Raw genomic sequence first — 25663 nt, forward strand, 5'->3', positions numbered from 1 at the left:
ATATTAGCACAAAATATTATGCTCACATTTTCACACCTCAGTAAAGGTACAGGTGCATTTGAAAAGCAGACCAGAAAGATGTAGATGACAAAAAGTACTAGTTGACATTTCTGGACAGTAGGCTTGTGGATAAGTTACATTTCTGATTTGGGCATTTGTTACCAATTATTTTCTACAATGACTATTACATGCCTGCTTTTCTTACAATCCAGTTTTACATCAGTTTTCTTTTTTTTTGGTTTTAGTTTATTTCTCCTGCTTGGAATAAGAAAGGCCCCACTGATCTGGGAAAGACCTTGCACAAGGAAGGGGAGAGGAGGTGGCAGTGGTTGAATAAAGTCAAGTTGAACGTTTGAGCCACAAGCTCCATCCCAAAATCATCAGCCTCTAACTTACTGTATTCTTTTTTGGACATGATTCACGTCCTAAAATTTTACTTTTCAGCCACATCCTGAGTATTTTTAAATGCTATACTTTTCTCAGCTTGAAATGCTTATTTTACTGAAACAGTGAAGTCAAATGGAAAGGAAAATTATACAAGCCATTGAGAAATGCCTTTGCTTTGGAAAAGCACAGGGTGTGAAAAACCAGTGTTTCTTCCCTTTACTGAATCTCAGTTATTGTCTGGCTGACCTATGTTGGGAAAGAGTGTTACCAGGAAATCTTTTCCTATTTATTCCTTTTCAGCCTTACCTCTCAGGAGGTTTCTTCCAGATGCTTTACTGCCTGTGTCCTTTGTTCTTGTTTAGATGAATGTTTCCAAAGGGCTCATGTTCTTTTTTCTCACATTGCTTTTTCCAGATATAAAGACCTGAAGGTAGTCTTTCCTATCCAGAGATGGAGAATAGTACCACCACCATTTCTCGGGAGGAGCTGGAAGAACTACAAGAAGCGTTTAATAAAATAGGTATGCTTGAGAAAAAGTAAATACATTGTTACTATTCTGCTGGATACCAGCCTTCCAGGAATGGAACAATGCCTTCTATTGCTCCTACTGCCCTCTAACCCCCAGATGTATTCCCTTTTTCTTTTGTGACCCATCTGGGTTTCACTGGATTCTTTCTTTCTTTCTAAAAGATAAACCAAGACTGGCTTGAATTTCTTGGACTTTGAATTCTTTGATCATTTCTTTGCAGAGAATACTCCAGGTTAATGAATGACAGAGTAACTGAATATGCTTAATGTGATATCCTCATTACAGAGAAAAAAATATGGGAACACTTCCTTGTGTGTAAACTGAACTCTGGCCCCCGTGTGTTTGTCATGAATAATAACACGTTCTGACTTCACGCAGAGTATTTTAAAAGCGCGATATGATTTTCAAAGACCATATGTCTTATTTTTCTCTTCCCTTGAGCATAATTTTTTTTTAAAGTGTTGTTTTTAAAGGCTGCATGCCTTATACTTCTTCTTTCACTTTTATTTATTTATTTATTCTTCTTTCGCTTTAAAAGCCATCCACTGTTTTTTGTCTTTATGATGTCATTTTGACAGCTTGGTCTTTTTCTTCCAAAAAACTCTCCCATCTTCTGATGGATCGTGAATCTCCTGCATTTTGCTTGTAGGAGACCTGTAGCAAAGCAAGACAGTGTTGATACCATCTTTTGCTGTAGTCTGCAAGTGGTAAAAGATGAGCACAGTAAATAGACATGGAAACAGTGACACCCCCAAAGTTGCTTCTGCCTCAGTGGGCTCCTGCCTTGGTGTGTTAGAGCACTCCCCAAAAAACAGAGTCAGACCAGGGAGGATGGGGTGATCACAGTTGGTCTTGGGCCTCAATTTCTCTTAAACTTAGTGAATAATGTCTAAAATTAATGTAGATGAAATGTAGTACAGACGTTTTAGAAACCAAGATAAAGAAAGGAAGATTTAACTTAAAAACAAAAACAAGGCTCACTCTCTCTCAAAAAAAAGCAAAAGTACCAACTAATAAAAAAAAAATTATATTAAAAAAACCAACTAATAAAAAAAATTATAAAAAAAAAAAAAAAGCAAAAGTAATGCTTTCTGGAAGCTCATGACTTACAAAACATTGCTATGAAATAAAGTGAATTCTGCAAATCTCTGGGCCTTTCCACTTCTCCTTGCTTAGCTGTTTAGAGAGTAACTCAGACCTTGAGAATACAGTCCGCATGTGGCCGCCTTTGGCTCATAATGAATTCCTTAACCTTGATCTTTTCTTTATCCTAATGGGCTTCCCTGGTGGCTCAGACAGTAATGCGTCTGCCTGCAATGTGAAAGACCTGGGTTCAATCCCTGGGTGGGGAAGATCCCCTGGAGAAGGAAATGGCAACCCACTCCAGCACTCTTGCCTGGAAAATTTCATGGACCGAGGAGCCTGGTAGGCTACAATCCACGCGGTTGCAAAGAGTCAGACACAACTGAGCGACTTCACTTTCACTTTCTTTATTTTGCCCATGCTAGAGCACTGTATGACTATGATGTGATTTCTAAAACGTTATTGTTAAAAATACATTTTGGGCTTCCCTGGTGGAACAGTGGTTAGGAATCCGCCTGGCAATGTAAGAGACATGGGTTTGATCCCTGACCCAGGAAGATTTCATACACTGCAGAGCAACTAAGCCCATGTGCCATAACTATTGAGCCTGTGCTCTAGAGCCCAGGAGCCACAACTGCTGAGCCCATGTGCCACAAGTACTGAAGCCCACACAGCCTAGAGCCCGTTCTCTGCAATTAGAGTGTAGCTCCCACTTACTGCAACTAGAGAAAAAGTCCCAGCAGCAATGAAGACCCATCACAACCAAAAATAAAATAAATCAGTAAAATTAAAAAAAATTTTATGGAACATTGTATGCAGCGCACAGAGTCATTTCAAGGAAAAAAAAAAAAAAAACTGGGAGCAATGTTGGAATATTCTGCTAATTCAGAGCACTGAAAGAAAGGAAGTAGTGAAAACATAGCTCCAGAACTTCCCTGCTGGTCCAGTGGTTAAGACTCTGTGCTTCCACTACAGGGGGCCTGGGTTCCATCCTTGGTCAGGGAACTGAGATCCTGCAGGGTTTGTAGTGCAGCCAAAAAACAAAACAAATCCTGCCCCCCACCCCCCCATATCTCCTAGTTTGGTCGTTTTTGTTATGTTATAGGAGCAGTTTGGCAGCTTGAATAAAAATGCTACCTTGGTCCTAGTAAAATAAATTAGTAGTCTGTTTTCTTTCACACACCAGCTTTAATCTTTATAACTCATGGATGTATAATCTTGCCATATTTATTTAATTGTATTTTTGATAAATCATTGATGAAACAATTCTGACAGCAAGGTAATTTGTTCTGTGTGAGGGAAGTTCTAATACTAGCAGAATATATACTTCCTTACTTTATTTACAAGATAAATTGCTACTCATGGACTCTGTAACCCTCTGCTAATTTGTCCCAAACAGCTTTTCTCAGAGACGGAGAAACATGCCCATCGGGATATTTTTTTGGGTCTCTAGGGAAAAGTGAGAAGTTAAAATATTTGTCCTGTTTTTCTGCAATTGTGGTAAAATACACATAACATAAAATTTACCATTTTAACAATGTTTTCAAATGTACAGTTTGTTGACTAAAAAAAAATTGCACAGTGTGAAAGTTGCAAGTTATGTTTTACTTAATGAGGACTGCAGCCTGAGAGACAGCACCACAGATGGCTCTGAGAAACTGCTCCAGAGAGGCAGCGGGGGGGAAGGTCAATATATGTGATTTTGGTGAAGGGAGAGGTCCTTTAATCAAGCACTTATCTTTACAGAAGATTTTCTGCTAGTCACGAGAAGCTGATGTTACCTTGAAAGAATTTAGTGCTTTTCTAAATATGAGGAGGTGCAAGGATTGGGCTTATAAAATCAGTTCCTGAAAATATCTAACTAACTGTTAGGAAGACCTGTGCCACAAGTTTCCCTTGGAGCAGAGAGTGCCTCATTTCTGCTCTCCATCGTGAACTCCCTTCAGGGCATGTGGAGACAGGATTCACCCCTGGTTGAGGCAGATGGCAAATGCCCTTGGCAAGCACCAATGTAGTAGACAAGTTTATTGGCATTAAGTATATTCACCTTGTTATGCAACCTTCACCACCATCTATTTCTAGAACCTTTTCATTTTCCCAAACTGAAACTGTACTGTTAAAGACTAACTCCTCAACAATCCACCTTCCCCCAACCCCCGTCCTCTGGGGCTACCGCCATTCTACTTTCTGTCTGTGTGAATTTGGCTACACTAGGTAACGTATATAAGTGGAATCATATAATATTTGTATTTCTGTGACTGGCTTATTTCACTTAGCGTGATGTCTTGAAGATTCATCTGTGTTGTGGCATGTGTCAGAAGTGCCTTACTTTTTAAGACTGAGTAACATTTCATTGTTTCTACTAAATTTTGTTTATCCATTCATCTGTTGACAGGCTTCTGAGTTGTTTCTACCTTTTGGCTATTGTGAGTAATGTTGCCGTGAACATGGGTATTTCAAATATTTGTTCAAGTCTTTCTCCTCAGTTATTTTTGGCATATACTCAGAAGTGAAATTGCTGAATCATTTACTTTTGTTTAATTTTTTGAGGAACTAACAAATAATTTCCAATTGTGGTTGTACCATTTTGCATTCCTACCAGCAATGCACAAGGGTTTCAATTTCTTCAAATTATGCCAATGATTATTACTTTCTGTTTTTGTTTGTTTTTACAATAGCTATTCTCATGAATATAGAATATCTCATTGTGGTTTTGATTTGCATTTCCCTAATGATTAGTGATTTTGAATATCTTTTTATGTGCTTATTGGCTGTTTGTATGTCTTCTTTGGAGAAGTGTCTATTCACGCCCTTTGCCCATTTTAAAATCAGGTTGTGTATTGTTTTGTTGCAGAGTTGTAGGAAAGTCTTATTTCTTTTTAAACTGTGACTTTATGGCTATTTAACCTAAGCCTTGACTACCTCATCTTTAAAATTAGAATATTATTATTAACTACCTCAAAGTTATTGTGTGGATTTCATTAGACAAGTTCTTTTTTTTAAAAAAAGATTATTATTTATTTTTGGTTGTGCTGTGTCTTTGTTGCTGCGTGAGCTTTTCTCTAGTTGTGACGATTGGGGGCTACTCTCTAGTTGCAGTGGCTTCTCTTGTTCCAGAGCATGGGCTCTAGAGCATGGGCTCAGAAGTTGTGCACGGGCTTAGTTGCTCTTCAGCTTGTGGCGTCTTCCTGGATCAAGGATCAAACCTTTGTCTCCTGCATTGGCAGGTGGATTCTTTACCACTGAACCACCAGGGAAGCCCTCAAGTTCTTAACAAATCACTTGACCCAGAATACGTGCTCATTAAGTGGTATCTATTATTTCTTGTTACATCATACCCAAACCACAGAGGTTGTAAGGAAGGAGCTGTCATTTAAGCACACAGATGTGTCCATCTTCAGAGCCCAACTCTTACTGTTAGTTTAGTGTGATGGTTAGCACATAACTTTTTCATGATCTTGTTTAAATACTCCTCGCCACAGTGCTGTTAGGCAGTGAGTCTGCCTCGTCTATTTGTCTATTTCAGAATTACAGGCAGCAATTCTGAACTGGTGATGTACTAAGTAATGAGATTTTACTCTAAATTCAAAGAAAGCAATTATGGCAATATCATGCAATTTAGCTTCCTTTACAGATCACAGCACTATTTTGGTTCTTGGAAGATTCTAGTTTAGAAAATTTTCACCATTCTGAACAGTATTAATTCTAAAACTTGTGTTTGAGAGTTTAAAAGAAAGGTTTCTGTCTTATCGTTCATTCAGTTAATAGTGATGACAGCTCTTTCACTGAGAGGAAAAAGAGACATAGGAAGCAAAGTAACTACTACCAGGTGAGTGAAGAGAGCCAATACAAGGTGGATCCAGGCAACTAACCAATCAGTCCTAAGCCCTGTTGCCAACTCTGGCCACAAGTGTTTAATGTTGCTTTTCTTCTGTGTCAAGAATTGATAATCCAGTCTCTCAGGAAAACCCAGGGAAGGTTATATCAGTGATAATATGAAAACGCCCAGAAACCTATTTCCCTAAGTCCAAATGTAGGTGTGAAATTATTTCTTGAACACTTAATCTCAAAATGACATCAAACATGATTCAGCCTACATAATGGTATCATAAATACGTAATGAAGAGGCAATGAATTATTGACAAGTGAAACAGAACTGCCACCAAGTGAAATGTAGAACAGAAGTGCCTTATGTGCATTTTACATGACGTACGAATTTTGTATGGAAAGTGGGGCCAGCAGATCCATTTGGTAAGTTCCATGAAGAAGTCAAAGTCTGGGTGGGTGTTCCTCTATGACTGTTGCTGCTCTATTTCCCTTAGATATCTGAGACTTCCCCATTCTTAATTCTTTGAAAATTAGTCATGTGCCAAACTTGAGTTTTTCATCTGTCATGCAATGTTCTTATTACACACTTAAAATATATATGCTAACCCTGAGTCTATGGATGGCGGGTGAAGTTCATTAAGAATCTGCCCACAATGCAGGAGACTCGGCTGCGATCCCTGGGTTGAGAATATCCTCTGGAAGGGAATGGCTACCCACTCCAGTAATCTTGCCTGAGAAATCCCATGGACAGAGGAGACTGGCAGGCTACAGTCCATGGGTTCACAGTCGTACACGACTGAGCGACTAACAAAGTTCATGAAATATGAGTTTGTTTGATAAAGTATATAGCTTACCTTGTACAATTTAGGTGCAGGAGAAAAGGTTACTGCCAATTATGAAACAAACCTGGAAGGTTCTGCCTGCCCATGAATCTCCCAAGCAGCCTTCAGAGTGCACATCTCCAACAGAGTACAAATAAGATCTGATCTCTCATAATTTATCTTTTTAGATATTGACAACAGTGGGTATGTCAGTGACTATGAACTCCAGGACCTGTTTAAGGAAGCAAGCCTTCCTCTGCCTGGCTACAAGGTGCGTGAGATCGTGGAGAAAATTCTAGCAGTTGCTGACAACAGCAAAGATAGCAGAATCAGCTTTGAAGAGTTTGTGTCGGTAAGTGATCTAAATCCTCTCCTTGGCTACTGATGGGTTTGCTTCGAGCAGAATTTTAGTAATGTCATTGCTTTCTTTGGTTGAATCTGGCTTCAGAAAGCAGAAAAAGCACTGCTTTTAAATGATGATGATGGTAACAATAACAGCAATTTCCACAAATAATTCATAAAGCAAAGGAAAAATCATTCTTAAATTGTTGGAATTGAAATTAGGTTTAGATAATCATTTATCCTGTAGTAAAACTACAGTTGAGTTTAAATGCTTATTGGCTCTCTCTGTAAGCAAAGTATTTTCATATCTTAGTACTTAGTCTTGAGAAGTGAAATATCTTTGTAATTGAAATAGCTAAGATTCGGAAGATAACCTCCTAGAAACTGGTTGTTTTCTTGTGATAAAGTTATATGTTCAGTTTCTGTAAATGCCACCGGTGAATATTGATATCAGTTATGGGTTCATTATTAAACCACCTGGAGACTCAGGGAACTGAACAAGATTCAGAATAATATATGACTCCACCAATAAAAGAAAGATAGAACTGAATATTGAGTATCATGTATTTTAAACCTCTCAGGCTGAGAGCGATGACTAAGTTGCCATTGCCAGCTGACAGTTGAGCAAGGGCTGTCACTTCCTTCTATCAACAGCACCATGACTGTGCTTTTTGTACAAAAATTAATGAAATAGTTTATTCACTAATACAAGTGAACAGATATTTATGAAATAGTAATTGTCTGCTTTTACATTCTTTGTTCATTGAGCTCCTTTCATACCAGGAACTCTGGTATTATGAGTAATGTGATGAACCCAAAGAGATGAAGTTTGTAGGTGGAGGGGAAGACAGAATCTCACAGATAGGTAAAAGAAAACTGATAGATGCTCTGACAGAGCAAGACAGGTCACTTGAAAGTTTGTGTAGGAGGAATTGAACTTGGTGGGGAGATTAGAGAATGCAGAGATTCAGTGAAATGGAACTATCTCTAATGCTGTGAAGACTGAATTGCTGTCTGAAGGAAGATGTTAAACAGATAAAAGGAGTGGGTGGGGGAAATAAGTAATGTGTAAGACGGGCTGAGGTGATGGCATGTGTAGAGGCTCTGTGGCTTTAGGGGTAGTAGATGCTCTCAAGCACTTGGGGAAAAAAACATCCTTGTGGTTGGAGCTGAAATGTTGAGGGTTAGGAATGTGTTTAGACAAGTGAGTCAGGGTCAGATAATCAGGCCCTTGTAGAATTTTTTGTTTTTATCTAAAAGCAATAGGAAGCCATTGATATGGGAAGAATGATCAGATATGCATTGTTTAAAACTCACTCTGGCTGTTGCATGGAGAACTGATTGAATTCAGTTTAGCCAGGCTCTAGAGTGGCCAGTGACAGGAACTGGCAGAGGGCACTTGTTGAAGCCTGTGTAATTTCCTACAAACGCTGACTTCTTGACTTTAACATATACATTGAAGCTGTTCAGATTGGAAAATATCTCATTAAGACATTTAAAAATCTTTATCATGTACTTAGTTATTCTTTAGTTGTTAGTACAAGAGATCACGGCAAGTCTAGATGAACAATTTCAATGTGTACAATTTGAGCTTAATTATAGGTTGTGGTGCAAACATTTTTCCATTTCGTGTTATTATAAGATGACATGAGGGTTATCTGCCTACACAAGCAATAAATGCAAGAACAACTGATTCGTATTTAATTTTATGTCATTCCAAATAAATAACTATCTTTTACACAGCAAGGATTTTAATGGCTATCTAATCAAGGGTCACTTTTACTTTTCTCCCATTCCAGCTAATGCAAGAGTTAAAAAGCAAAGACATCAGCAAAACATTCAGAAAAATAATTAACAAGAGGGAAGGGATTACTGCTATTGGAGGAACTTCATCCATCTCCAGTGAGGGCACACAGCATTCTTATTCAGGTAACCAACCACCTGCTCCAAATTTAATCTTTCAGTCATTGGTTCATTCAACAAGTCCTGTATTTCACAGGATCTAAGATGCCATTTATTGTAATTTACACTATTTTATATACCATTGTTTTATAATGAGACTAAATTATAATGTGCCATTAGATTTGAAGTGTATCATAATTTCAGAAGTGTCAGAATGAAAAATCCTGGAATTATTTAAGATAGATAATAGTAAGTGAATGTTTACTGTGTGTTAGGCACAGTGGTCAAGAGATTAGAAACAGCAAAATAGGAGTTGTTTATATTTTCAGCATTGAATGTGTTTAATCATGAACTTGGGATGGATTTTTCTTCCTGACTGGTGATATGAGTTTAGTTTAGACCTATAATTTTAGGAATGGTGGAGAGGTTTATTGGAAGGGCTTTCCATTTTTGAGGAGCTGAGATTCCTGATTCATCTTTTATCAAGCAACCCAGTAACTAGTAGAGCACAGCACTTGGTTTGCTTGATCTGATAGAATCACTGGACTGTTGCCCAGTGGGAGATACAGAGGCACATGAGCTCCTAAGAGGAGACAGCTTGCCCCATGCTAAGGTTGCTTCTCAGGATCAAGATGCCTAAAAACCTTTGGCCAAGTTCTTTTTGTTCATGTTAACATAATTAGAACTATACTCTTGGAATTTTTTTTTATAAAAACTCACTTTAACTTTTCCCTCTTTCTTTCTTTGAGATCTGAATCTGTTAATTATCCTCTTGATTCTTTTGCTTTCTCAATGGATTTTCCTCTAATAAGACACTCACACTTCTACTCACTGTATATATTTTCCTAACTTTTTCCTACCAGGGAAGTGCAGTGGTGAAGGCAGTGTTCTATAACTCCCACCTCCTTTTTTGAAAGGTACTTACTCTTTAGCTCTGTTTCTGCCTGTCCATTCTAATGGAATGGCATCTTCATTTTTTATTAAGGTATAATATGCCATTTAGTGAATTGCTGCAATTGTTATGTGTACAGTTCAATGAGTTTTCACATGGGTACGCATCTTGTAGCTACATTCATGCAGCTGCCAAGTAGATTAACATATAACATTTCCTTCACCAGGATTATTTCTAGATTATTTACATCTAATAATATGTAAATTATTATAATACATAAATACAAAAATTCTATGAAAGTAAATGTGCACCATTTTGAGCATTTTATATTACCAAGATTTTCTTGCTTAAAGGACTTTAAATAAAGTAAAATCAGATTTTTTCCCTTAAATTGAAGGAAAAAGAGAAAGTGAGTAAAGGGAGGAAGAGAAGAAGTGAGAGGTTCTGGGCTTGTAGAGCTACATGAAGGACAGGAGTAATTTTTCCATTGATTTAAAACAATTCTTTTTGATCTTGTTGGTTCTAGCAGTCATTACTGATTATAAAGGTAACCCAGATGAATGAACCTATAACCAGTTCACAGATATGGTCATTTAAAAATTTTTAAATTCAGTTTATTTAAGATAAAAAAAATTTTCCGATTTCTTCCACTCTCCATCACCCCTTGCTTCTTGTAATCACCAGTCTGCTCTCTGTATCTATGGCTTCAGTTCTGTTTTCCAGATTCTACATTAAAAAAATGAGATCATACAGTAAAATACACATATAAGTGTGTGTGTATATATATATATATATAACATATATGTATATGTATATACATGTTTTATATATGTGATAAACATACATTACGCATATAAAACATATACATATATATGTATGCAAAGCATATGTATATATAAAGCATTAACATTTCCTTCACCCTGAGTGGCTCCCTCATGCCTCTAGCCGTAACTCTTCACTTTTCTGATGTCTATCACAATAGATTTTTTTTTTTACTTGTTTATTGAGGTATAAGATGTACAGAGTAAAGTGCATACAGTGCCCTATTGTTAAGTATATGTCTTGATGATTTTTTTACATATGAATACACCCACATAACCATTATTTAGAACCCAACACAGAACATTTAGGGGCTTCCCAGGTGCACTAATGGTAAACAACTTGCCAGCCAATGCAGGAGATATAAGAGACTTGGCTTCAGTCCCTGGGTAAGGAAGATCCCTTGGAGGAGGTCAGGGCAACCCACTCCAGTATTCTTGCCTGGAGAATCCCATGGACAGAGGAGCCTGGTGGGCCATAGTCCATAGAGTTGCAAAGAGTCGGACACAACCGAAGTGACTTTTCACACATGCACAGAACATTTAACTGCTTTTAAGAAAAGAACAACTTTATTGAGACATAATTGAAATACCATGAATCTTTGAAAGTACAATTAAGTAGTTTTTAGTATATTCACAGAATTGTAGTATATCAGTACCATGTAATTTTAGGATACTTTCATTACCCCAAAGGGAAACCCCATGATTGTTAGCAATCACTACCCATTTCCCCCTTCCCCCAGCCTTGGGTGACCATTAATCTACTTTTTATTTCCATAGATTTGCCTATTCTGGAAATCTTATACGAATGGAATTATACAGTAACGGCTTTTCACTTGACAGGCTTCTTCCCTAGCAGAATATTTTTGAGGATCATTCATGTTGAGGCATGCATTGTACATCATTCTTTTCTATGGCTGAATCATTTCTGTTCTGTTGCTAATATGTTTTGTTTATCCTTTCATTGGCTGATAGACATTTGAGTTGTTTCCACTTTTTGGCTATCATGAATAATACTGTGTGAACACTTGTGTCCACATTTTAGTGTGGACATATGCTTTGAATTCTCTAAGGTATATACCCAGGGGTGGTCATTTGTTAACTCTATGTTTAACATTTTAAAGAACTACCAAACTGTTTTCCAAAGTGGCCACACCATTTACATTCCCACAAGCAATGTATGAAAGTTCCAGTTTCTTCCCATTTTTGACGACATTTGTTTTTGTCAGTTTTGTTTATTACAACCATCCAGGTGTTGTGAAGTGATATCTCATTCCTGTTTCCTATCAGTTCAGCTCAGTTCAGTGGCTCAGTCATGTCCGACTCTTTGTGACCCCATGAACTGCAGCACGCCAGGCCTCCCTGTCCATCACCAACTCCCTGAGTTGACTCAAACTCATGTCTATTGAGTCCATGATGCCTTCCAACCATCTCATCCCCAGTTGTCCCCTTCTTCTCCCGCCTTCAGTCTTTCCCAGCATCAGGGTCTTTTCTAATGAGTCAGTTCTTCGCATCAGGTGGCCAAAATATTGGAGTTCCAGCTTCAGCATCAGTCCTTCCAATGAATATTCAGGACTGATGTCCTTTAGGATGGACTGGTTGGATCTCCTTGCAGTCCAAGGGACTCTCAAGAGTCTTCTCCAACATCACAGTTCAAAAGCATCAATTCTTTGGTGCTCAGCTTTCTTCATAGTCCAGCTATAAAGAAATAATAATTTCTTTCCCTTTTCCTGCCCATTTTTTCATACCTATTAAAAATGTATCTTTTAAATAGTTCCTTCTCTGGAATTTAGAAAGATGGTAATGATAACCCTATATGCAAAACAGAAAAAGAGACACAGATGTACAGAACAGACTTTTGGACTCTGTGGGAGAAGGCGAGGGTGGGATGTTTCGAGAGAACAGCATCAAAACATGTATATTATCTATAGTGAAACAGGTCACCAGCCCAGGTTGGATGCATGAGACAAGTGCTCGGGCCTGGTGCGCTGGGAAGACCCAGAGGGATCGGGTAGAGAGGGAGGTGGGAGGGAGGATCGGGATGGGGAATACATGTAAATCCATGGCTGATTCATGTCAATGTATGACAAAACCCACTACAATATGGTAATTAGCCTCCAACTAATAAAAATAAATGGAAAAAAAATAAATAGTTCCTTCTCCATAAATAGCCTTTTGTTGATCAACCTGATGAGAAATTATTCTTTCTTTAAATTATTTGAAACATTGCTTGTAACTCTCTTGTGGTATGTTCATTTATTTCATTTCTTCATATATCTGTTTTATCATTACCCTTAAAATTCCTTGATGGGGGTTATAACATCTTAGTGATCTTTAAATCCATTGATTCTAAGTCCGTAAGGAGGTATGTATAGTGAGGCAAGAAGATAAGAAGGCAGATAATGATCTGTACAAAAGTAAATATTTATGTCTTTATTGATTGTTTGTGATAGATTACATTTTGAGAGTACCTGCCAAATATGCCTTTAGGAAAGTTATCTAGTTCTAGGAATTAGGGCATATAGAGGAAGTCCAGCTACCCTGTGATAGAAATGGGCATTATTTTCTTTTAGATTTTGTTAAATCATTTTTATGCTTACAGAATAATAATAAAGCAGTAGAACATTTTTCCTTTAAGTTCCTCCCTACTTTCTTCACTGCATAGCCCACCAGTATTTTTCTGCCTAAAGATAAATATTCCCATGCTAGAAGCCACAGCTTGAGAAGTTGAGGATGAAGATGGCTGATAGTCATACTGGTATTTAGATGTGTCAGTTTCCTTATAATAGAAATTCCACAGAAATGGAGCTATTTTATTCATTCAAATAACTCAATTAAAATTATTATTTCTGTTGTAAGTTGCAAATCACAACTTTATGAAAAATTTTTTTGTGGGGGAGGTGGAACTGATTGATGTGGTTGTTTGTTTCTTACATTTTCCCCTTGGCGGGTGTGTGTGTGCATGTGCGGGATCTGACCTCTGATGTTTGGTTCTTGATCCATTAATTCTCAGAAGAAATATATGTGAAAAGTTTTAGAATCAAACTGAATATTTATTGTGCTCATTTAAGCTATATGCCTTCCTTGTCCCTAAGATATTGATGAAAAAGTGGAATGAATTCCTCTTTCTCCTTAAACCTAAGCCCTCTTACATCCTTTAGTGTTTTGGCAGAGTTTCTAAAATTGGCATTTATTATTTTTGAACAGAAATTTAAAAGTATATTTTTGTAGTGCAGTAGGTGAAATGAGGTATGCCAACTAATTTTCTGTTTTCAGAGGAAGAAAAAGTGGCTTTTGTTAACTGGATAAACAAAGCCCTGGAGAATGACCCTGACTGTAAGCACCTCTTACCGATGAACCCCAATGATGGCAGTCTTTTCAAATCACTTGCTGATGGCATCCTTCTTTGGTGAGTTGAGCACTGGGTTAAGGAGCTGTGTTCTTACTGTCTCCACTGAAGAGTAGTCAGTGAAAACTACAATTCAGTGAGTCCATTGTTTTTTGAAATTAGTTAACAAGTAGTATACAGTTCTTGAAGTTTTTATATTGCATAGACAATTAAGTATAATATGTTTTCCAAGATTTTCCTTCAAATGCAATCTCTTATTTGGTATCTTTTTCATTTATTTTCTTAATTATGCCAGGAAACCTTTACCTCTCCAATGCATTTAATAATGTTCAAAGGGTTTCTTTTTTCTCTTTTTTTGGCTGCATGTCGCATGTGGGATCTTAGTTCCCTGACCAGAGACTGAACCCGGGCCACAGCAGTGAAAGCTCTGAGTCCAAAGCACTGGACTGCCAGGAAATTCCCCAGAATTTTTTTTTTCCACTTATCAATAAGGGAGTATTGATCATTGACTAGGACTGAAACTTGAGGAACTATAATAGAAATATATATCTCATTTGTGCTTAAATCAGATTAATATTTTAATTCAGTCTTGTATTCATGGCTCTTTGCAATCTGTTTCTGCTTACTAGACTGTAAACTCTCTAAAGGCATTATCTTTGCCCTTGGTTGTGTGTACTTAAGTCCCAGCATACGTCTTTGTAAAAACTAGATGTCTTTTATTTTTTAAGTTTATAAAAATACAGAAAACGTTCAAAGAAGAAAATAACCACCATGAATGTTAACAGCTGTAAAAAGCTATTATTGATATTTTGGCACATTTCCTCAGTCTTTTTTCTGTGTGTTTACTTAAAAAGAAAAAACTACCCACAATTACGGGATATTAGTTTTCAAGACATATCTAAAATATATCTTATTCCACCTACAATTCAGATCTCTTCCTCTAACCTTCAGAAGAAATTCCTATTATGAATTGAATGGGTGTTTGCTTATCTGCGTTTCATAATATAAAATGTATTCTAAAACAGAGAAGTAAAATTTATATTAGTTTCTTTTAAAATGTGTGAATTATTGAAATTTTCGGTCAAGTCTCTGCTCTTTATTTTTCTGCAACAACAGTAATTTTAACACTGTTGATACCACTTTATGAAATTTGACTTCTTGAGGATTTTTTTGTTTTATATTTCAGGCTGCTGAATGTCAATGATCATTAAATGAAATAAAGGCAAGATTCACATGAAGATAATGCAAGACTTTGAAAAAATTAGAAAGAAATGCTAAGATTACTATTACAGTGAATGATGAATTTGATTTAGATTAGGGAATATTTCTTAGATTTTTAAAATTAAATCCCTGAGATGAAGTATATTTTAAAGAAATGGATTATTACTTTTCAAAATTTAACTTTATTGTTTACTTACAAAAATCAACTAAAAACATTTCTGAGTGTCTTAAACTGATTTATTCCCATTTTCTCTTTAGCAAAATGATCAACTTGTCTGAACCAGATACCATTGATGAAAGAGCCATTAATAAGAAAAAGCTCACCCCCTTCACTATTTCTGTAAGTATTTGTCCTTTGCTGGTAATCATCTTACATATAAGGATCATGGATCCCTTATGAATTGATCTTTAGGTCCAGGCAAAACCATTCATTTAACATACTTTTTGTTTCCTATAAAAGCTAGATTTTTACTAAGTAAAAATTCAGCTGAATTTTTTAATGAAGAAATTAAGATTCAGACTATGTTGGATGAAATTTCTTAAGAAAATAGTATTCAGATTAAGTTATTATGATTATTAAGTTATTTTTATTAATGAATATTTGCTTGATGCTAGTGTTCCTGTTGGTTGAGATAAAAATACTCCATAGTTTAATACATCTTTTACCATTGCACAAAATTTTAACCATTTTTTTGTACCAAACTGTTTTGCAGTCAGTTTCTCCATTCAGATCTTGTTAAAATTCAGGAATTTATAGTCACCACAGTTTTCCCCTTAAAATCTCTGGCTCAATAGGAGAATATTATAGTAAGTACATTTTAAGTATCAGACACTGTCCTAAACACACCACATGAATTACCATGTGACTTCTCCCAGCAGCCTTAAAATAAAGTAGGTTCTCTGATTTTACAGATGAGGAAACCGAGGCACTGAGAGGTTACACACTGGACGAGCCATGATCCCAGTAGTCTCGCTCCAGAGCCCATTCTTTAAGGAATTTTGTTTATATGTGTTTAATTTTTTTTTTTTTTTGGCTGCATGTGTGGGATCTCAGTTCCCAGACCAGGGATTGGAACCCACGTCCCCTGAGTGGAAGTGCAGAGTCTTAACCTCTGGACGTCCAGGGAGGTCCCTGTATCCATCCTTTTAATCATCATGCTATACTGCCACTCTCCTGTGGTGGTGGCAATAAGCGACTAGTTAATGTGCAAATTATGGCTGTAGCTATCAGAAATGAGCTACTGCTAAGCTGTTTCCTTCATTTCTATTGGCAGGGTATAATTCTTGATTTTGCTAAGGTTGTTAAGTCTCTTCTCTAAGAAAGCTTCATCCTTTAGAGCAGTGGTACTTGGTTAGTCTCAGACTAAGGGTTCCTCCCATTTCCTGTTATCCTGAAGAAGTGTATAATTGTCTGTTCACTAACACGGCTTTCTTGACCCTCACTTTCCAGTAACATTTCATGTTCCTAGCAGAAACTATTCTTGAAGAAGCTCCTTTCTGATTGTAATGGCCAGAAGTTTATTTTCTTTCTCAACTTGTGTCAGATGTGAAAGAAATACCTACCATCTAATACCTATCATTGTTGAAAATACTCATATTTATCTTTTTAGGATACATGTCACACAGTTTTTTATGTTCCTGAATCTGAAATGCAACATCTCTTACTATTGTATAAATTAATTTTTAACTAATTTATTAAAAATTTAAATATTGCTTCTAATACTTCCATGCCATGCATTTGGAGAAAATAAAGAAAAAATGTCCTACAACTATTTTGCAATAACTATAGGATGCATCTGAGGGGCTAAGTGTTTTATATTTCTATTTTTAAAGGTAACATTCTTCCACCAATATGAGTAGTGTTAATAGTCTAGGTCTCTAGGATGCTTGAAAAAGAGTACTAATGTAGAATGAGAAAAGACAGTCCTCTGGGAAGAGGCAAAGTGTTACTGTGATTATTAAATCAGTTTTGTTTCCTCAGTAATTTTAGAGGTCTGGGAATAGATCTGCCAGAAAGCTACCAGTTTCCCATGAAACTTTATCTCGAAGAAGCCTAATTCATTTGTAAAAGATTGTGATAGTATAGTTTTTCACCTCATGATGATAGGCTTATGAAGTATCAAGATGTATGAAAGAAGAGAAATATCAAAGGATGAAAATGATATACAGTGACTGTGAAAGCAAGGGAAAGGGACAGATCAAGTAGCTAATAGCAGAATTCATTTGTGATTTTGGAGACTGTCATCTCTCTTCCTACCCAGTGTGTTACAGGGCTACATTCTTTGGATTGTTTATCATTAGTGGAAAAAATAATTATGTAAAAGTCTGAAAAATAGATGTCAATGATTTAAGGACTTAAAAGTCAGGAAGTTAATGCAAGAGTAGGTTAGGGCTAGGGTTATACTTCACCCTTACATATGTATACAAATGTACAAACACATGTATAGTCTTCATTTCAATTATAGTTTAAGTAGGGAAAACACAAATCTCATTTGTATGTTGCAAATGGAGTACAAGTGATGGTATGTAAAATAAGAATGAAATCTGAATAACGAATAATGCCTTTGACCTTACTGACCCAATAAGTGTATAACAGAGCCCTCTAAAAAATGATTAACAAAAGTGGACTTATCTGAAATTGAAGCCTTATTGGAAATGAAAGTTTGCAAGGTGGAATGAATGAAAAGAAAGAAAAGTTGCAGTCCCTATTTGAGACTGTTAAAACTGCCATGTTTACTCCAGTCTTTTGTTAATATCTCTATGAGGTAAGATGCCCTATTGTACAGGTTAAGACACTGAAACACAAAGAGGAACAAGCACTTCTCTAATGTCTCAGCTCTTGGAGGTTTCGTAGTGTCCCTGTCTATCCCCACCAACACGGGTCTTCAGGAAGAAAGGCTGAGCGGGAGGGGCAGTTGTCCATGACAGAACTTGGAGAACAACCTCTGTGCGGGATTTTCCTGTTACTTCTCATTCTTCAGAATTGTCTCGAGACAATAGCGGTCACCAGTAGGGCAATATTGTATTTCAGTTCAGTCAGTCAGTTCAGTTACTCAGTCGTGTCTGACTCTTTGCAACCCCATGGACTGCAGCACACCAGGCTTCCCTGTCCATCACCAACTTCTGGAGCTTGCTCAAACTCATGTCTATAGAGTTGGTGATGCCATCCAACCATCTCATCCTCTGTTGTCCCCTTCTCGTCCTGCCTTCAATCTTTCCCAGCATCAGGGTCTTTTTCCAGTGAGTCAGCTCTTCGCATCAGGTGGCCAAAGTATTGGAGTTTCAGCTTCTACATCAGTCCTTCCAGTGAATATTCAGGACTGATGTCCTTTAGGATGGACTGGTTGGATCTCCTTGCAGTCCAAGGGACTCTCAAGAGTCTTCTCCAACATCACAATTCAAAAGCATCAATTCTTTGGTGCTCAGCTTTCTTTATGGTCAAACTCTCACATCCATACATGACTACTAGAAAAACCATAGCTTTGACTATATGGACCATTGTTGGTATTGTATTTACCAATTAGAAACTACGTTTATTTGAGGAAGCACATTTTCACTCCTTATTTTCAATCCATTTTTTGCCAATTACTTGTAAGTCCTTTGCAATACTTGTAAAACCAACATCTCTGAGTAAAATTAACATCAAAAGCTGGTTCTCCACATGTCACCAACATAACCTGTAGGTATGACAAAGCTGAGTCTCACTGCTTACAGCAGTGAGAGAAAACACCGCCTGCAAGCCCATGGCAGTGTCTTTAGGCTGAGGCTGGAACTGGAGATTTGGAATTGTGGTTGAAGGTGGGTCTTTCACTATGGGCAGGGGGAAGGGAGGGGATGGATGACTAGGTAAGGATCATGACAGAGCAGTCAGGACTGGTGGAGATTGCAAGGGACAGATTTGAAGGTGAGGGAGTCAAAGAATCTTTAGAGTATTAACTGCCTATTGATGTTTTCCACTGAAGATCTTCCAAGTAGTGCCTGCAATGAACAAACAGGTACTTTGCTGCCTTTTTCCTAGAAGAGTAAAATCGTGCCAGTAAGATAGACAATTAAGTGCAAAATCATGTTAAGATATGGCCTTATCGCTGTCCAGGCTGAGAGAAGCAATGAAAGATTTTGGTTCTCACTAGTTGTTACAGTCAGTTTGGTGAAATCACATTTTTTTTTGGCTACAGTACCATGATGTCAATGTAAGGTATCACTGTAAGATTAACACTATTCCTGGAATCATTTTCAGTACGGTTCTTTCCCCAACATTCAGGGGAATCACAACTGGAGCAAACATCCTATATGTTCTTAAAAAAGAAGACAGAAAAATATTACTGGTCTAGCATGAATTGGTAGAGGCTGTCTCTTGAAAGTTAAGTTGATTTGATTTAAGATAATTAAACATATCTGAAGGTATGAAAAAAACCTTCTGAATATCTAGAAAATATTTCAAATTTACCAATAATATTGTCATATTTATCATGTTTATTTAGGTTGTATATATATTGAAGAATCCTCTGGTTCTGCCTTCTTTTGGGAGAACTGCATTTTAAATGAACATTGCTTAATTCCACTACAAAATAATTTAATTGCAAATGCTTACTTTAATTACCCTTGACTGAACCCCAAGAGACGCAGCCATTTACTTGGAGCCCAGCAAGATAAATTGCTTCAGCATACTGCAAGAGGAAGCCACTAAAACAATTACTCTGCTTTGTAAGCCTTTGTGTAGCTTCTGGCTAATAAACATGAAAATTTAAACAAACATGGGAGCAGGGGTCCCACCCTAACATGGACTATAGAAATAAAAGAGGAAAAGACAATCTCTACTTTCTCCCAAAAGAAAATCAAACACAGTTAACAACAAATCCCCTAGCTCTTAAAGTTACTGCTTCTTAACTTTGGTGAATTTAAAGTCTGACTGTATTGATTATTTGTTGCCATTAAACGGCCACAAAGACAATGCCTAGTAGCAAATGGTGTCTTTCCAAAGGGTGAAAAAGTGATTGGGAAAAAAGTCATTGCTACATACTGTGCATCTGTTATTTCTAGGGAAGAAATTTGCAAAGGGAATTAAAAAAATAGCTAAAAGCCAAGGTAACTCTGAATTTTTCTAGTTCTTTGTCTTTTTCAATTTGCTGCCATGTGTTGTCCCAAACTATTTTTTTATTGCTGTTTGGTGGTTCTTTTCTGGTCACTGGTATAGCATTGATAGATGACAACTAAAGGAAAAATTAATATTAATTAAACATTGCTTTCAGTTAAGCTTTTAGATTAAAATTAATGGCATATTTGGATAAAAAAAACTTTGAGTTACTTGCCCCTACCCCCCCATTTTATTCCCTTCTGTCACACTGAGTCGATCTTAGTTCCCCAACCAGGGATCACACCTGCCCCCCTATAATGGAAGCACAAGTCTTAACCTCTAGACCACCAGGAAAGTCCCTCTAACCTAGCCTTTACCATGATGGTTGTGAAATTGTTTCTTCAACTCCAGCACTTCTCCACATGCACCAGTCATTTATTATTTGGCATTCTTCTGTAACCCAGAGACCTCTTTTCTCTCTCTCCTTCTTTCTCCTTTTCTATCATTAATATGGACTTAGGAATTCCTATTTTTTCCAGTAGCATAATTCATTAGTGTTCTTGATTATTTTGGTACTTAAATCATTCCAGGTTTGGCCATAGAGAGCACCTTCAAGGTGTTTCTTTTCCCTTTTTTTCATTGTTGTAAATTACACATAACATAAAATTTACCATTTTAGTCATTTTTGAGTGTATAGATCTGTGGCATTAAATTCATTCACATTGCTATGCATTCATCAATAGCATTCTTCTCAAAAACCCTTCTCATCTTCCTAAACTATAACTTTATACCCATTATGTAATAATTCCCCATTCTCCACTCCCCCATCCCCTGGCTATCACCATTCTACTTTCTGTCTCTGTGAATTTGGCTGTTCCAGGTACCTCATATTGGAATAAGACAATAATTATTTTTTTGTGTGTGACCAGCTTATTTCACTTAGCATAATGTCTTCAATGGAGAAGGAAATGGTAACCCACTCCAGTGTTCTTGCCTGGAGAATTCCATGGGCAGAGGAGCCTGGTGGGCTACAGTCCATAGGATCACAAAGAGTCAGAAATGACTGAACGACTTTCACTTTAATGTCTTCAAGGTTCACCCATTTCATAGCATATGTCAGTTTTCTCTTCATTTCTAAAGCTGAATAGCATTCTGTTGTATGTCTACACTATATTTTACCTGTCTGTTTAAGTCGATGGACACTTGGATTGTTTCCACCTTTTGACTTTTGTGAATAATGATGCTATGAACATGGGTATACAAATAATCTAAGTCCTAGCTCACAGTTTTTTGAGTATATACCTAGAAGTAGATTTGCTGAATTACATGGTTCCACCATACTTTTTGCTCAGTTGGGTCTGACTCTTTGTGACCCCAAGGACTGTAGCCTGCCAGACTTCTCTGTCCATGGATTTTTCCAGGCAAGAATACTGGAGTGGTTTGCCATTCCCATCTCCATGGTATCTTCCTGACCCCAGGTTCAAACTCGGATTTCATGTATTGCAGGCAGATTCTTTACCATCTGAGCCACTAGGGAAGTCCCAAAATGACATGGTAATTCTATGTTTAATTTTTTGAAGAATCGCCATACAGTTTTCCATAGAAATTCCACTATTTTATATTCTCACTAGGAATGCACTAGGATTCCAATTTATTCGCATCCTCTCTAACACTTGTTAGTTTGTTTGTTTTTTTAATAACAGACATCCTGATGGATATAAAACGGTGTCTCATTGTGGGTTTGACTGACATTTCCCTAATGATTTCTCCTGTTGATCATCTTTTCAGGTGTTTACTGTCCATTTGATATCTTCTTCAGAGAAATTCATGTCCTTTGCCCATATTTTAATAAGGTTGTTTGGGTTTTTTTTTGGTGGTTTGGTTTTTTGTTGTTGGGTTGTAGGTATTCTTCCTCTGTTGACATAATCAGAGCTCATATTCTTAATAATAACAATAAATATGTAAAAATAATATGTAAATATATGTAATAAAATTATTTAATAATGAATATTATTATATCAATATATGTTATATTATTAGTTAATAATAAATATGTAACTATATAATATGTTAGGGAATGATGAAGAGTAAAATAAAGAATAATGAGTGCCAGCAAAGAGTGTGGTGATGTGGTGATGCTTGTTGTTTCATGTAGAATAATCAGAGCAAGCCATTTGTTGCATTTCAGCAGTCTTAAAGGAATTGTGGATATTTGAAGAAACTGTGTTCCAGGCAGAGGGGAGGTCAAGTTCAAAGGCCTTTTAGACCTGGAACAGAGTGAGTGACAGGACACAGTGGGACACAGAGGACATTTGAAGGGTTTTAAAGCCAGGGAACGTGGTCAGGTTCTTATTTTCTCAAGATCACAGGGTACTTAGAGTACCTAAGTATAGGTGGATTGTAGAAAGTAAGTCTGAGCATGGGTCTTAGGAAGGAATTAAGAAACTTGAAGAAAGACAGTTTTCAGAGGTTTTTAGAAGGTGAAATTACACAGCAGTTGCTCACAGGCTATAGGAGGCGAGAAGAGCAAGGATTCTGCTCAGGTTGCCTTCTTAGGAAGAAAGAAGGCAAGAATGAAGGTTGGGCCTATGCACCAAAACAGAAAATAAAGGAAAACCTAGTTTTAACAGAGGCTTAGAGGGAGACTAGGGAAGCATGGCCAGAAAATTGCTTCAGTTTTGGACACATTGACTTGGAGGTACTTGTGAAACACCCAGCTGGACATAGCCAAGTGTGTATATCGGTGTAGAGCTTACAGTGGGGGCTGGGCAGAAGTGTGGCCTGGAGATAGGTTTCTGAAAGTCTTTGGCACATAGAGGTGACGTGAGTACTAATTATGTTTAAAAATCTCAAGTTTTAGCCCCGATTGTTTATTTACCTCCACAACTTGTTGACAAGAGTTTAGAAAGTACTTTCTAACATTTATTTTTCTTTGTGGCAATTTAGGAAAATTTAAACCTAGCTCTGAATTCTGCCTCAGCCATTGGTTGTACTGTGGTCAACATTGGGGCACAGGATCTCACAGAAGGAAAGCCTCACTTGGTCTTGGGACTTCTCTGGCAGATCATCAAAGTTGGTCTTTTTGCTGATATTGAGATTTCCAGGAATGAAGGTAAGGTCATCAAAAATATTTGCTTTTCATTGACATGTATTTACTGTGGGAAGAATTTATACTTCATTATTTTCCTCTCAGCTCTGATTGCATTGCTGAAGGAAGGTGAGGATCTAGAAGAGCTAATGAGGCTATCTCCAGAGGAATTACTGCTGCAATGGGTGAACTACCATCTGACAAACGCAGGATGGCCTACTATCAGCAACTTCAGCCACGACATTAAGGTTCATATTTTAACGCTCAGATTTGTGACATTAAAAAAGAATGTCAAAACACATGTCAGATTTGTTTTGAATGTTAAATGGGATTTAGAAGTAAATTAGAACTGAAGTTTAATTCTCAAGGACACAGTATAGAAAAGGAAAATTTGCATTTTTTCCATCTGAGGTGATGCCCCACTTACAATCGCAAAATCTTTTGCTAAAATAAAAAAACCAAACGGTTTTATTGGCTTGTAATAAGAAATACAGCTGGGGAATTCCTTGTCTGTCCAGTGGTTAGGACTTGGCACTTTCACTGCTGAGGACCCAGGTTCAATCCCTGATTAGGGAACATAGGTCATGCAAGCCAAATGGTGTGGCCAAAAAATAAGTAAATTAGAAAAAAGAAATACAACTGGTTGTAAGAGGAAAGAGATGCTAGCATTAGCAAATTAAAGCATCCTTTTCCATTTTCTGTGACACTAACAGACTAAGTTATAATGAGGATATCAGTCTGTTAGAGTGAGAATTATATCTGTTTGCTAGACTAGAGGCCCTGGTGGGCACAACCTGTTTCTTACTCTTACTTCCACTTTACCAATAACCAGTTAAGAGGAAACCAAAGGGACTCCCTTGGTGGTACAGTGGATAAAAATCTGACTGCCAGCGCAGGGGACATGGGTTTGATCCCTGATCTAGGAAGATCCCACACACTGGGGAGCAGCTAAGCCTGTGTGCCACAACGACTGAATCTATACTCTGGAGCACATAACCGCAAGTACTGAGCCTGTGCTCAGTAATGTGCTGCAACTACTGAAGCCTGTGCTCCTAGAGCCAGGGTACTCTGACACAAGAGAAGCCACCACAATGAGGAGCCCGCACATTGCAACAACGAGTAGCTGCCGATCACTGCAACTAGAGGAAGCCCGTGTGCAGCAATGAAGGCCCAGTGCAAGCAAACGTGTAATTAATTAATTTTAAAAAAAGGAAACCAAAGTATCTGAGGGCATAGGGAATCAGTAGACAGAAGGAAGTCTTCAGGCTTGTCTCTGAGCCAAAGTAACTTGAAACCCCATCCCTCCCCATCACCACCACCCACTGGGGATGCTGATGCTTAGGAGTGTAAACAAATGAAAAAGGTGAGGAAGGGCAATGAAACAGTGTGGGAGACAGTGTTGCTAGAAGCTCTGAGGTGAGAAACAGGATTGCCAGAAGCTCTAAAGTGTGAAACAACATAGTGCATTCAGGATCCTGGAGTAACAAGTAAAGGTTGCTAAGTTATTGAATAACTCATTCTTTGAAATGAAGGCAATTTCTTCAATGAGTACTTTTTCCCTAAATCCAATTGTGATTTTATTCACTTTTAAAATTCTGTTGTGTTTCTTTCCTTAAAGGATTCAAGAGCCTATTTTCATCTGTTGGACCAGATTGCACCTAAAGGTGACCGGGATGATGGACCTGCCATTGCCATTGATCTTACAGGATTTAGTGTGAGTATAATTTTTAATTAAAATTAAAAAAAATTTTTTTGTAAAATATGCACAGCATAAAACTTAGCATTTTAACCATTTTTAAGTGTACAGCTCAGCGGCATTAAGTACATTTGCATTATGTGCCATTATTACCGCCTTCCCTCTCTGGAATTTTTTCCTCATCACATAGTAAAGTCTATAGGCATTAAACAATAACCCCCTTTCCCCTCTCTCTCAAGCTCCGGGTAACCACTGTTCAACTTCGTACCTCTATGAATTTGAGTAGTGAGTAGAGTCACAGAATCCAGTTCTCTACAGGGGCATTCCCTGGTAGAGTCCTCAGCCCTTCATTAAAGGACTTAAAAAAAAGCCCTTGGCTTTTATGTTTTTCAGAAGCTTTTTTCTGTGCTGTAGGCTCCAAATTTCTATGCTAAGCCACTGGCTGTCATGAGTGAAGAAAGGGAATTGTAGGATCCTGACATCTAGTATGTGTAGAATCAGCTTTATACCCACCTATATGTCCCTGGTGCAACATCACTGGAACTCACTAGGGTGCTTTTGTAGCTGTGACAGTGTACAAGGAGAGAGAGCAACAAGCTGTTAATGGATTCATAAGCAATCAATTACCATTTC

The 25663-nt window shown here is 37.4% G+C and overlaps 1 protein-coding gene across 2 annotated transcripts in view; it reads left to right on the forward strand.

Moving 5' to 3' along the window:
- Positions 1-25663, forward strand: part of PLS1 (plastin 1) — a 116557-nt gene that overhangs the window by 62190 nt on the left and 28704 nt on the right. For both annotated transcript variants that reach the window (XM_061167793.1, XM_061167792.1), the window contains exons 2-9: positions 802-907; positions 6837-7000; positions 8790-8919; positions 13879-14011; positions 15431-15512; positions 23193-23358; positions 23440-23582; positions 24953-25048. In XM_061167793.1, the coding sequence (XP_061023776.1) occupies positions 838-907; positions 6837-7000; positions 8790-8919; positions 13879-14011; positions 15431-15512; positions 23193-23358; positions 23440-23582; positions 24953-25048 (984 nt within the window). In that variant the 5' untranslated portion in view covers positions 802-837. The remainder of the gene's footprint in view (positions 1-801; positions 908-6836; positions 7001-8789; positions 8920-13878; positions 14012-15430; positions 15513-23192; positions 23359-23439; positions 23583-24952; positions 25049-25663) is intronic.

The sequence above is a fragment of the Dama dama genome, chromosome 19 (assembly GCF_033118175.1).
Source record: "Dama dama isolate Ldn47 chromosome 19, ASM3311817v1, whole genome shotgun sequence".
In the NCBI taxonomy this organism is placed as follows: Eukaryota; Metazoa; Chordata; class Mammalia; order Artiodactyla; family Cervidae; genus Dama; species Dama dama.